The sequence below is a fragment of the Gobio gobio genome, assembly GCF_949357685.1.
Source record: "Gobio gobio genome assembly, chromosome: 1".
NCBI lineage: Eukaryota > Metazoa > Chordata > Actinopteri > Cypriniformes > Gobionidae > Gobio > Gobio gobio.
In genome coordinates this window covers 12,563,954-12,578,278 of record NC_137097.1, presented here as the reverse complement: position 1 = coordinate 12,578,278, position 14,325 = coordinate 12,563,954, and the positions used below count along the sequence as shown (strand labels likewise).

Here is a 14,325-nt window from a genome sequence, read left to right as displayed (position 1 = left end):
GTAAGGGCTCGCTGGTAAGGGCCCTTGGAACGCCACCATCTGGTCCTCCACCAGTTGGATGGCCGAGTCCAGCGACGCGGGCCGGTGGCACTGGGTTTTCTCGTGGCAACCGCGCCACGAACTGCTCCAGCACCACCTGGTCGATGATCTGGTCCACGTCGCTTCCCTCGACCACCAGCCATCGGCGACACGCGTCCCGGAGCTGTTGAGCCAACACGAAGGGCCGGGCACTCTCCCCCAGATCCAGCGACCTGAAGAGAGGAGAGGCCGACCCGCTGAAGGATGGCCCTCCTCAGGTCATCATACTGGAGGAGGTTCTGGACCGGAAGTTGCTGCGCCGCCCGCTGTGCTTCTCCGGACAGGAGGGGGATGAGCCTCACTGGCCACTGTTCCCTCGGCCATCGACAGGACTCGGCCGCCCGCTCGAACAGGTCCAGGAAGGCTTCAGGTTCGCCCTTGGGCCCCATCTTCAATAATGGCACTTGCGCGGGCGGCGTTGCAGCAGTGGCTGGTACCTCGGTCCGAACCTCCTGGCTCAACCAGCCCCGGAACAGCTCACGATCCTCCTGCTGGGCGCTGACGAGGGATTGGAAGCGCCGTTCCTGGTCCTCCCTCATGTCCAGCAGGGCCTGATGGTGTTCCTGGTGTAGGACCGCGAGCGACTAAACAAGGCTCGCCAATGGCGTGGCTACCGGCGGAGTTTGCATGACTGCGGCGTCCCTCTTCTTCCTCCCGGGTTTCGGCACCAGTGTAGTACGGTTCGTGGGTGTGAGAGGAAGAAGGCAAGGGGTCAGCTGGGTTGGACACGGAATTCTCTTTATTTGTCGTATAACTTTGATTCAGCAAACATACGTGCACATCGCACGATTTAAACTTAAACTCTTTCTCAACGGTTTGTTTCCGGCAGTTCCTCTCTGCAACGTCTCGCTCTCTCTCTCGTGTCTCGTTCGCGTGTCCTTCCAGCTCTCTCTCATCTCACAGTGTTTGGAAAGCGGCTTTTATCCGGTCTCTCCGCGTCAATCACTGTAATCAGACACAGGTGTTCGTTGTTATGCACTTGACCTACTTTCTCACCGCTCGTCTCCTCACTCTCTCCGTCTGTGCAGACTCCGCAAGTGTAAGTGTGTAAGTCTGAATAAGTGAGTTTAGGTATATTGGTGCAGAGGAATTCCAGTAATGGTAGTAGTATGTTGTACTCCTTTGTTGTACAGTAGTATGTTGTACTCCTTTAACTTTGAGGGTGTGCAGCTGAAGCTTGACTTAACAAAATTAAATTGCAAATAGAATCGCAATCATAATATCTGTCGTAATATTGCAATTAGATATTTTCCCCAAATCCCTATATTCCAAACCACTTCAATAACAACTGTGGCAGTGTTCTGAACACATAGAATCAAAACATGATGAAAAGAGAGTTTGTACATTTTCCTAAAGAAATGTAACCCCTCTTTCTGTAGCTTTCTGGGTATAGGATGTAACATACATGTTTCTGGTTTAATGTCTTTGTCTGTTGTTTTGTGCCATTGAACTAGGGTTAACTTGTTTTTTTGTCTCTTTTAGATCTGATGGCACTAAAAGTGGAGAGCCAAGAACTAAATAAAATGGAAGAGAAAGATCCATATGGGCAACATCATGATTCCATAGCTGGAGAAAAATCTTTTAGTTGCTCACAGACTGAAAAGATTTCCTCACAAAAAAAGCCTGGAAAGAGTTTAATTGAAAAACAGCACCTTAAAGTCCACTTGACAGTTCACACTGGAAAGAAGCCTTACACCTGCCAACAGTGTGGAAAGAGTTTCATTCAAACGGCGCATCTTAAAGTCCACATGAGAATTCACACTGGAAAGAAGCCTTACACCTGCCAACAGTGTGGAAAGAGTTTCACTCGAAAAGAAAATCTTAAAATCCACACGGAAATTCACACTGGAGAGAAGCCTTACACCTGCCAGCAGTGTGGAAAGAGTTTCATTCAAATGGCGCATCTTAAAGTCCACATGAGAATTCACACTGGAAAGAAGCCTTACACCTGCCAGCAGTGTGGAAAGAGTTTCATTCAAATGGCGTATCTTAAAGTCCACATGAGAATTCACACTGGAAAGAAGCCTTACACCTGCCAACAGTGTGGAAAGAGTTTCACTCGAAAAGAAAATCTTAAAATCCACACGGAAATTCACACTGGAGAGAAGCCTTACACCTGCCAGCAGTGTGGAAAGAGTTTCATTCAAATGGCGCATCTTAAAGTCCACATGAGAATTCACACTGGAGAGAAGCCTTACACCTGCCAACAGTGTGGAAAGAGTTTCAGTCTAAAAGAACATCTTAAAGGCCACATGAGAATTCACACTGGAGAGAAGCCTTACACCTGCCAACAGTGTGGAAAGAGTTTCATTCAAATGGCGCATCTTAAAGTCCACATGAGAATTCACACTGGAAAGAAGCCTTACACCTGCCAACAGTGTGGAAAGAGTTTCAGTCAAAAAGAACATCTTAAAGGCCACATGAGAATTCACACTGGAGAGAAGCCTTACACCTGCCAACAGTGTGGAAAGAGTTTCAGTCTAAAAGAACATCTTAAAGGCCACATGAGAATTCACACTGGAGAGAAGCCTTACACCTGCCCTCAGTGTGGAAAGAATTTCATTCAAACGGCGCATCTTAAAGGCCACATGAGAATTCACACTGGAGAGAAGCCTTACACCTGCCAACAGTGTGGAAAGAGTTTCACTCGAAAAGAATATCTTAAAGGCCACATGAGAATTCACACTGCAGAGAAGGCTTAAGGTGATGATACACAGGGCAGCTTTTTGAGCAATGTTGCTGGGCAATGTTGCCATCAAAGGGCAACCAGGTGAGAAAGGGCTCACGACCGATCTAAAGTATCCAGATAGAAATTTGTTGGATGGCAACATTGCCCGGCAACATTGCTCAAAAAGTTGCCCTGTGTATCATCACCTTTACACCTGCCAGGAGAGAAGGCTTACACCTGCCAAGAGGTAATGACCCCTTCCTCTCAAAACAAGATCCATAAAGACAGAGCCAGCCCAAGGCATAAGCGAACTAAGCGGCTGCTTAGGGGCCCCTTGGCCACCAGGGGGCCCCCAAGAGCACATGAAATTACTTTTTGCTGTGTGTTATTTTATGATTATTGAAATCGCTAAATGGCCTTAAACAATTACTAAATAAACTGCAAAATGTGAAGTTTTCTTATATATGCACGGATTGACTCTGACAGCACTGCACGAGCTCGCGGCGCCAGCGGCCGGACACTATTCGCTTGTTAGCCAGGGTTCAAAGTCCAAAGTGTGAGAAAATCGGCTAAAACGTAGGCCTACTACTCGTCAGTTGCCCGGTAACCTTTTTATGAATGGATGGATTTAGTAAACATGGACTGTAGTAGACACTGTAGTAAACACGAACGTTCAAATGATTGCATAACGCGCAAAAACAACATGAGAGGGAGTAAATGCAGAATTAAAATTCTTGGATGAGCTAAACATTGACAGTTTGACTGGTCATTTTGACACGCTTTCTTGTGATGAGAACTGTGACTGATTGCATTGATCATCTGAAGTGCACGCGCTGCCGCAACGGCACTCTACAAAGTGAGAGCGCAAACATTATTTAAAGCGGAAACACCATTTAAAGCGGCACTCCTTAGTGAAAGCGCAAACATAATTTAAATCACCAGATCACATTTAGTTTTACTAGCATGATTATTCAAAGCATTTTAGATGGTTTATTCTATATGTATAGTGCATTAATAGCGGGACAGCGAGCACCGGGAGAGATGCTGCCTGCATTGAAAGTGCAAGTAATGCATGAGGGAAAAAATGAAAAGTTTACCGAGTTTCAGTGACATTATTACATTAAACAACTATATATAATGTTGAATATAATGTATAATAATGCAATGGGAAAATATTTATTGGGTCCTGATAATAATACACTAATAATAATATTATTATTTTAATAATAATAAAAAAGTACAAAATAAAATTAAAGCTGCGAGCAGCGATGACGGGCCCAAGCCGGTGGCACCGCCACGCCGGTGGCATCAGCTTAACTGTGCACGGCAGGCAATATGCATTTAAACAGGAGAATATTTTAGAATCGCTCGAATATGCCACATTTACCGCAGCAACTGGTGCCACTATCACCACAAGCCACACCCATGATGTAATTTAAATCTAGATTAATTTTAATGTCATAGGATAAAATAAATAAAAGTTATATTTTCCTGCTCAAAATTTTGTAAGTCCAGAAGGCCAGTATTTAATTCAAGGTGTTTGTAGTTCTTTTTTACTTATTCACACTAAAGTGATAGTTTTTTGTGATAGTCTATGATACGAAAGGGGTAAATTATCATTCCGAGAGAGAAAGGCACACACACAAACTCACAGGGTGAGAGAGACACCCCCCCCCCCACACACACACACACACACCACACACACACACGTGCGCGCACACACTCAAACACACACACACACCCAGGGTGAGCCTGAGAGTGAGGGGGGAGGGGAAGGACTGAGAGAGAGGCAATCTGCACATTGAACAAGATTCACAAGATTTTAACAACAAAAAGGAATAAAATCTAAATGGTGGGAGAAAGTTTTTTTTATTTCACTCTCTGAAAATATGTTGAATATATTTGAAATCAATATGTGTGGTCCAATATAAAAAATAAATAGAGAAAGTCACACACACACACACACACACACACACACACACACACACACACACACACACACACACACACACACACACACACACACACACACAATGATAGAGGGAGAGTGAGGGGGGAGGGGAAGGACTGAGAGAAAGGCACACACACATACTCACAGGGTGAGAGAGAGAGCCCCCCCCCCTCCACACACACACACACACACACACACACACACACACACACACACACACACACACACACACACACACACACACACACACAGAGAGTGATAGAGAGGGGGAAGGGGAAAGACAGGCAGATGGCATTCCATAGACTTAATGGTTTTTATACTGTACAAACTGTAAATTCTATCCCCCTACACTACCCCTAAGCCTACATATCACACACACACACACACACACACACACACACACACACACACACACACACACACACACACACACACACACACACACACACACACACACACACACACTACCCCTAAACCTACCATCACAGAAAACATTCTGCATTTTTACATTTTTATTAAAACATTGTTTAGTATGCTTTTAAAGCTATTTTGATTTATGGGGACACATGAAATGTTTTCATAAACCATGATTATGTTGTAATAAACACCCCTCCAACACACCCATTTCTGAGGCTTTGCCCATTTAACAAAAACACGTTTGTTTTTGTGAAATGTGAGGACATTCCATAGGCGTAATGGTTTTTATACCGTACAAACCGTATTTTCTATCCCCTTACACTGCCCCTGCCCCTAAACCTACCCATCACAGGAGACTGTGCAGTTCACTTTCTGTGAAAAAAAAACTTGTTCTGTGTGATTTATAAGCATTTTGAAAAGTGAGGACATGGGGAACGTCCTCATATTTCACCCTCTTTTTGTAATACCTATGTCATACCAATGTCATTATACACATTTGTGTCCTGATATTTAACAAAAACATGCCCACACACACACACACACACACACACACACACACACACACACACACACACACACACACACACACACACACACACACACACACACACACACACAGACACACAAACCCCTTAAAGCTATTTCATTTATGGGACACAGGAAATATTCTCATAAACCATGTTTTCATTGTAATTTGTAGTATATTTTTAAAGCTACTTGGTTGCATTTTAATAATACATTATTTAGTATGTTTTTAAAGATATTTTTATTATGTGGACACATGAAATGTCCTCATTAACCACTACGTTGTAATAACAGTGTAATACCCATGTCATTATACAAATTTGTGTCCCTAATAAATCACATAAACACACACACACACACACACACACGCACACACATGCACACACACACACACACACACACACACACACACACACACACACACACACACACACACACACACACACACACACACACACACACACACACAGAGAGAGAGAGAGAGTTTCAAAAATAACAACACTGCTACCTTTTAGTGAAGGGAGGGCAGACAGAGAATAAATATTCAGAAGAAATATATTAAATAAAATAAATATATTGATCTGAAAAATAGTATGATTATTTTAAAGCTATTTGGTTACATTTGAATAAAACATTGTTTTAGTATGTTTTTAAACACACACACATACACGTTGTAATACCAGTGTAATACCCATGTCATTATACAAATTTGTGTCCTCATAAATCACAAACAAGAGAGAGAGAGAGAGAGAGAGAGAGAGAGAAACAAGTTTTTTTTTTATCCTGCTTCAAAACTAATACAATGCTGCCATCTTGTGTTCATTGAGGGGAGAGCAGCAGACACAGAGAATTTCTGTTCCCCTTTTTTGTCCTTATTTAATCCCTTGCCATGGAAACACCGTTTGAGATATCCAATATCCGTTCACATTTTAGCATCTTCAGTATCTTTGTTTCATGTTGACCGAGTTTGGTGGAGATTGAATAAATCGCCTACGAGGAGAACGTAAAAACTCAGACCCCGATTTAACCAAACATTCACCTTCAAACCAAAATATCTGACTTCCTGTTGGTCGGAGCTAATGACTGTAAATTAGAAAGTTGTCCGGCTCGATGAGGTCAATATATATACTGAGTTTGGTGATTGTAGATGAAACGAAGCCCTTCACTTTTGTCAAAAGGTGGCGCTATAGAGCCCCTCATCCCCGCCCGTTTCTGAGGCTTTGCCAATGTGTACTGACTGACATCTCTGATGTGTGTGTTGAGTTTCAAGCAGTTTCAAGCAATTTCAAGCATGCTAAGAGCCTCAGAACAGCCAAAAGATTATTAAACTTTGACACGTTGCCATGGCAACAGTATTTGAAATTTCAGGAATCCATTTCATACGTCTCTATCTGTCATGTTTTCACATTATACTGATGAAGTTTGAAATAAATCGGTTGAAAATAATATGGTGATTCAAAGCATTTTTGAAAGTGACACTTCCTGCTGCCAGTTGGTGGCGCTATAACTTTTACTCACAAAAGTCATATCCATGTGATCGGCCTCTTACAACAAACACACAGCTGAAGTTTCATCCAAACCAGTCAATGTTTGCTGACGTTAAAACACACTTCCTGTTTCCCTTTTCTCGCCATAAATTCGTTGCATCGCCACGGCCAGACTTTTCGAGATATCAAAAATCCGCTCGCAATTTAGCATCCTGGATATGTTCTCTTCATGCTGACCGAGTTTGGCAATGATCGAAACAATGGCCTCGGAGGAGTATATTAAATTCCAGAGCATGCGTTTTCCGAACAACCCATAATAGCTCACTTCCTGTTGGGCTGACACATAACTATGAGCACGAAAGTTGTTTGGCCCGATGAGGTCTATATGTGTACCAAGTTTCATACATGTACGTGCAAGTGTGTTTGATATATGGACCAAGTTTTCAGACCCCACTTAAGGGGGCGCTGTCGAGCCCCCCTGCCACGCCCGGGTACCAGCTTCAGCCCGGCTCTGATGGCCGCGCATTCTGACGCCTGTGCGAAGTTTCAAGAGTTTTCGAGCATGTTAAGTGCCCCAAAAGTACCCGGGAAGTCGAAAACAAACAAAAAAAAAAAAAAAAAACAAAGAATAATCTGAGGAAGAACAATAGGGCTCTGCGCCCTTTCAGGGCTTGGGCCCTAATAAAAAAATAAAAACATCTTGATTCTGGCTACATATTGGGATACATATCGTATCATGAGTTCAGTATCAAGATACATATTGAATCGTGACATGAGTGTATCGTTACCCCTAATGCGAATATCTTGTAGGACATGCTGCATGTTTTGGACGGAGTACTACAGCATAGCTTCCAGTTTCTCAGTAAATGTTTTTCTGCAAGTGCTATATCATCTCCTTGGAATTATAAGTTGTGTAGCCTACATTTTAGGAAGTTTGTATTTAGAAAATAAAAAGGTTATTTCTACACAGTCGAATTTCACCAAAATAAAAGCTCTGTTTAATGATTGAAATAAATCAACATTTCTTGTTTTTAAAAGAAGTCTCTTCTGCTAATCAAGGCTGCATTTATTTGATAAAAAAACAGTAATATTGTGAAATATTATTATAATGTAAAACAGCTGTTCTCTATGTGAATATATAGTAAAGTGTCATTTATTAAAGCTGAATTTATCATCTTCACTCCAGTCTTCAGTGTCATGATCCTTCACAAATCATTCTCATATGAGGATTTGATGCTCAGACACATTTATGATTATCAGTTTTTATATTACAATATTTTTAGGATTCTTTGAAAGCTTTTTATTTAAGAGAAATGCTGTCCTTTTGAACCTTCTATTCATCAAAGAACCCTGGGGAAAAGTGAGCATTTTCAGCATAAGAGACTAGGCAAAAAAACAAAGTACATATCCCAGGCTGAACTGTAGGACTGTAAGACTTACTGTAAGGCTTTGAATATTAACATCTGACCACTCGTGTGGGTTTGCTACTGTTACAATTAAAAACTGTGTAAGTGTAAAAACCATGACAGGCAGACATGATGAAAGCAACACAGCTACAACTACTAACATTGATACTGGGTGTGCGAATGATCAAGAATTGACAATAGTCAATCGTATTGGTGGCACAGAGGGGCCCCCAAATAAAATTCTGCTTAGGGCCCCATAAGGGCTTGGGCCGGCCCTGCATAAAGACATGGATGAGCGAGGTTGGTGTGGAGGAACTTGACTGGCCTGCACAGAGTCCTGACCTCAACCCGATAGAACAACTGTTGGGATGAATTAGAGCAGAGACAGCGAGCCAGGCCTTCCAACATCCAACATCAGTGCCTGATCTCACAAATGCGCTTCTAGATAAAAATTCCCATAAACACAGTCCTAAACCTTGTGGAAAGCCTTCCCAGGAGAGTTGAAGCTGTTATAGCTGCAAAGGGCTGGCCAACTTCATACTTCAGAAATATTATCGTTGCTTTATAATATTAATATTGAACCACTGTTCTCACATGGACTGATTTAAATATGTTTTTAGTACATTAATGGATCTTGAGAGTGTAAATTGCTTTGCTCCCTATGGAGGCCTCACTGAGCCTTTGGATTTCAACAAAAATATCTTCATTTTTGTTCTGAAGATGAACGGAGGTCTTATGTGGCGTTCACACCGTACGCGAATAAATCACGCTATTTGCGCAAATTTGGATGCTTGAAAATTTTTAGTTTACTCAAATCAAATCAAATCACTTTATTGTCACACAACCATATACACAAGTGCAACAGTAGGAGAAATTCTTAGGTGCAGTTCCAAGCAACACAGCAGTCATGACATGACATGAGACGTACAACATTTAAAGCAACATCCAAGTGCTCAGGGGGGCACCACAAGAAAATGCTCTCTCCATCCACCCACCCCGGCTCTATAAAATTTGCGAACGCCGCCATCGCGGGCCTTCATAAAGTGCTTCATAAAGTGATCCATAAAGAGTGCTTCATAAACATCCATACCTGTGTATTATCTGACCTGTTTCTCACTTTTGCTTGAGTGTAAACAGGTCGTTGTTGCTGCTGCGTAAGTATTTGATTGACAGCCTGACAGATTCTCAGTATTTGCTATTAGTTATTAGTTAACCCACCTTCACTAGATCAGTCCTAAATTGTGTAAAAACTGAATGATTGGTCGATTACAGCGATGAAGAACCTTTTTTCTTACATTCACCTTACTCTGTGGCCATGTAACTTTTGTGGTTAATAAATATAACACCAATTTGTACATCAATTTCAGATTACATTTTCATATGATTCAGATTAGTTGTTTAAGACTTTACAGTTCTTCTACATATGTCCATCCATACAGACCTGTGTAATATTTGACTAATATTTGATATATGAATCATATGTGATTTCTTATTTTTCTCCCATTTTCTTTTATGTGTACCCATGTCTGTAAAATCTGTCCAGTTTACTGCATCCATTGCGTTAAGTAATCTTTCTAACAGACTGTCGGTCAGATTCTCAGTAGGGGAGAGCGGGGAGTGTTGTACTTATTCCATTTACCTATTCAAATTCACCTCCTTAATACGCCGATACAAATAAGCAGTATCGTGTGCATGGTTTGTTTCTTTTTTGTTTTTAAGAATTGTATTCACTATCACTAGCTGTTTATTTATTTTCATTTATTCATAGGGTTGAGGCTGATGTGGCTGTCAATGTAAGTAACACACACAACATGTTAATTAGACACATTAGTCATATCTTTATATTGATTTATGCACAAGTCTGTACATGTCCTGTAGGGTCCACATACACATTGCTGTCTTAGTCTTTAATGTATATAACATTGCGATATTTTAATTTACACGTTTTGCCATAAGTAGAAATTAGAGTGAAGGTTAATTTAATTTATCTATCTATTTTTTGAGCATGTGCAGAGTGTAATGTGTTGAGTAAAAACAAGGTTTTGTAGCTTAAATGAACAGCTTGATTTGTGTGAAATGTGTCTTTTTTCGCCCACAGTAGATTGGACATCCTTATTTCCATCTATGTAAGAACTATTTTTAAATGTAATGGGGTAGCATCATCACCCAAAAATGCAGTTGATTTCACACATTTTTTTGTCATATACTGAAAATATGTTAATTACTGCATTTTGTATTTATTTGTTATTACATTGTCGCTCCTCTGCACAGTAAGTAATCATGTTAGAATTTATTGTAGTAGAATTGTTTTATTATTAGTAGTATTGTAATATTAGCACAATTAACTGTTTAATGAAGTTTGAATTAAGTGCAATTTTGTATTTCCTGTTTTCTGTAAAGAATGAAATTAACTTGTTTTTTTCTCTCTTTGTGTGTGTGTGTGTGTGTGTGTGTGTGTGTGTGTGTGTGTGTGTGTGTGTGTGTGTGTCCTTTACTGTCCTTTACCGTCCTGTCCTATCTATGCCTTTATATCCATTTTTCACCCAAACTTTTCTTGCTTGAATCTCCACCTCTCGCCCATTCTATTCTTTGTCTTCCAAACCCCAAAACATGCTGGCTGCTATCCAAAACCGCCGCTGCACTGCTTGCTGCTTTGCTTGCTGCTTTGCTTGCTTGCACACCAAACGCAATCTTACCCAAAATGCAAAAACCAAAACGCATAAACCCAAAACGCACATGCAAGCTTGCTAGCGCATCTTTAAAATGAAAGAGCCAGACCCATACCCTTGATCAACTCTTTTAAAGTACACAATCATTTTTTGATTAACCCAGCTTCACATCAATTCATTTACTGTTGTTATATATCAACTGTTGTATTACTATTGCTCTATATATTCTCTTGATTTATTTCAAATATTAAACTTTTCTGTATATCTAATTTTATAAAAGGCATTATCTTTGTGTTCTATTTCAAGTAAAAGAAAATATCAATATTTGTATCTATTACTCAGATATATTTGCTTGATTGCCAGTGCTGAAACATCACCATGCCAAGAAAAGGAAAGAGGAGTGAATCTCAGAAACAGCGCAGAAACCAAGAAGCTTCATGCGGCACCAGTAGCGATACCAACTCTGTATCAGGTATGAATGATGCGAACCCGTATGTTCTGTCTGTTGCAGCATCCCACTGTCAAAGTGATTCTAGGTACAACATTTACTCCAGAGGCCGCCAGTGTACATGCAATTCCTTAATGTTTCTAACTGTCCACAATGAACGTGTAATGGCAAAAATTAATTAGTTGACATCACTAATAAGAGACAAACCATAATCCAATTGTCTTTATTAAGATTTATTTTTCTTGCAAGAAAGAGCCACGGTCAACCACAGCCACTCGAGGCTGCCTTGAGTGTGAACTGAGGCCACAAAGAAGCCACAAGCTTCTTATACCCTCAATGTCTAAACACGGGGTAAAGGCAAGAAACACAATACACAAATGGTCCCTCTTTGTCTTAGAACTAATTTAAATTATCCGACACCTTTGGTTCAGGAAGGCTTTCAATTTCAGGTGTCCTGCCGCTACCCCCCTGGGTTTCCACAGACACTGTGTCTTTTGAGCTAAGAGAGGGGATTTGCATGGCTGAAACAGATGTTGACTTCTGTGTGAACGCAAACATAAATATAATTCTGTGATTAAATTTTTTCCCAACACAACCCATCAGCCAGACTCATTGAGTACTGCAAGCAAATCATCCCACATCACTGACCAAAAAGACAAGTCAATGGGGAGACCATCCATTCCAGGTGCCCTGCACCATTCCATGCTCTGCAGTGCAATCTGCAACTGTCCTGTGGAAATGGGCCTCTGAAGTTCAAAATTAACTTCATCAGGCACTTTCGGCAACCCAGTATAAAACTAATTGGCTGACTCATCTACTTCTGGACTCTCACTCATATACAACTCTGAATAGAAAGAAACTAATTTCCTAATTTCATTGGGCTCTGTTATGTCATTTCCAGTTTGAGTATAACGAATTAATAATTCAACTTTGCCCATTCTTTTTTTCTAGACCAAAGAACTTAGTCGGGCCATCCATCTCCTCAACACTGAAATCGAGTGCGGACCAACGCACCCTGTGGTTTATTACCCAATAGTTCATCTAAAATCTTCTTTTTGGATTTGAGGAGCTCAGTACGCCCTTGAGTCCTGTGGACTCCATTGAATTTTGTAGTTCCACTATTTCAATCTCTAGGTCTCTCATTGACCTAGAAATGTCTCTAGGGACATTGAAAGTGTGCTGACGGCACAGTTGCTGTATCTCTATTTAGCCATAATCCCACCACTGTCGTAGCGATCTATATTCATGTTTCTTTAACCCAAACATTTTCCAAAAATATTTAAATGTCTCAATGTAAAACTTATTTTGCAACAATGAGACATTAACCCTTCGAACCCGAAAAATGCACCTGTGCGTTTTGCTTGATTTTTCATCATGACCATGTAAAACAACTTAAAATACTCCGTCATTTTTGGCCTCACAGACATGAACGATATGTCTTTACAAAGCTTAAAGTGTCTATTTTTTTTTAAAGGGCATATTGCAGGTTACATTTTTTTTCGAGATTAATATATAACCATATGAAAAGGTAATGCAGGATTTAAAATGCATTAAAAAGACATAAGGGCACAAATTTAGTAGATAAAGTGGCCGTTTCGTTGGCCGCTTGTAAAAAGCTTTTTTTTTTTCAACATCGCGTCATATTACGTCACCAGAGGGAGTCGCTCGCGAGCTCTGCGTTGGCTCAGTGCAGAATAGGTTGGTATTCAGTACGAGTCTGTGTATTTTCTTTCGTTTTTCTATTCCAATTTATCATTGTCATGGTAAATGATTGTGTCCAGCCTGTCAGGACATCGAGTCCACAGGTTTCCTAAAAAAAATTAGGAATTCTGCAAGGTGTTTTGTGCAGGTGAAGAAATGGGACTTCTCTTCTGCATCTGCCTCGAAACACGAGGTGGTTTACACACGGAGGATTATCATCCCGGGGATATGATGGAGTCAAACATTGTTATACTCATGTAAGGCCATCTACACACTGGCTGCGTGGCGTGAGCATGGCGTTACACACCAGAAACGTGTCTGACGCTGCGCTGCTGCTGCTGCTGCTGCTGCTGCTGCTGCTAGGTAACGTACAGGGAGGGCTATACTTCATGTTAAACATACATATATATAGCCTACTGATACAGCAAAGACCACGGGTGCGTCTCAATCAGCTCCTGGTTCAGTAGTCAGGGCACTGATAAGGACACAAGTCAATGGGCTGACTCCCTGATCAGTGCCCTGACTACAAAATAGGCTACAGAATATTTTGTTCTGTATTGACAGGTGCAATATTTGAAATTTAAAATATTATTTATACTGTCTGTTTCAGCCGCTGGCGGGAGATGTGACTGTCACGGATCCGTCAGAGATGCAGCTCAGAGAAAACGTGAACTGTGCACCGTGACCTGAGTCTTGTTTTTTAAACATTTGCTAATTACCAAATCAGTTGTGATGAGAAACCGCTAACGTTATCACATAACGTTTAGTGTGTACGGATATTAACGAGTGGGACTTTTCCTGATGGTCAAAGCATATTAGTTAATGTTATTGGCAAGGATCAATACTAGATGACTATAACGTTACCAGCTTTGCTACTGCCTGATACATGATAATAATCAGTACAGTGTTGTAATCTGAGCAGTGTTCATATCGTTAGCTTTATCTAGCTAACACTGGTCTCTCCCCTTGTGAAAA

General features: G+C 40.9%; 1 protein-coding gene across 1 annotated transcript in view; it reads left to right on the top strand.

The window, feature by feature from the left end:
- LOC307116973 (uncharacterized protein) overlaps positions 1–10,436 on the top strand; it is a gene marked incomplete at its 3' end in the record, with an annotated part of 32,086 nt that extends 21,650 nt beyond the window's left edge. The window contains exons 3-4 of the mRNA XM_079801593.1: positions 1,561–1,962; positions 10,411–10,436. Coding sequence (XP_079657719.1) covers positions 1,561–1,962; positions 10,411–10,436 — 428 coding nt within the window. The remainder of the gene's footprint in view (positions 1–1,560; positions 1,963–10,410) is intronic.
- Between the last annotated feature and the right edge of the window lie 3,889 nt (positions 10,437–14,325).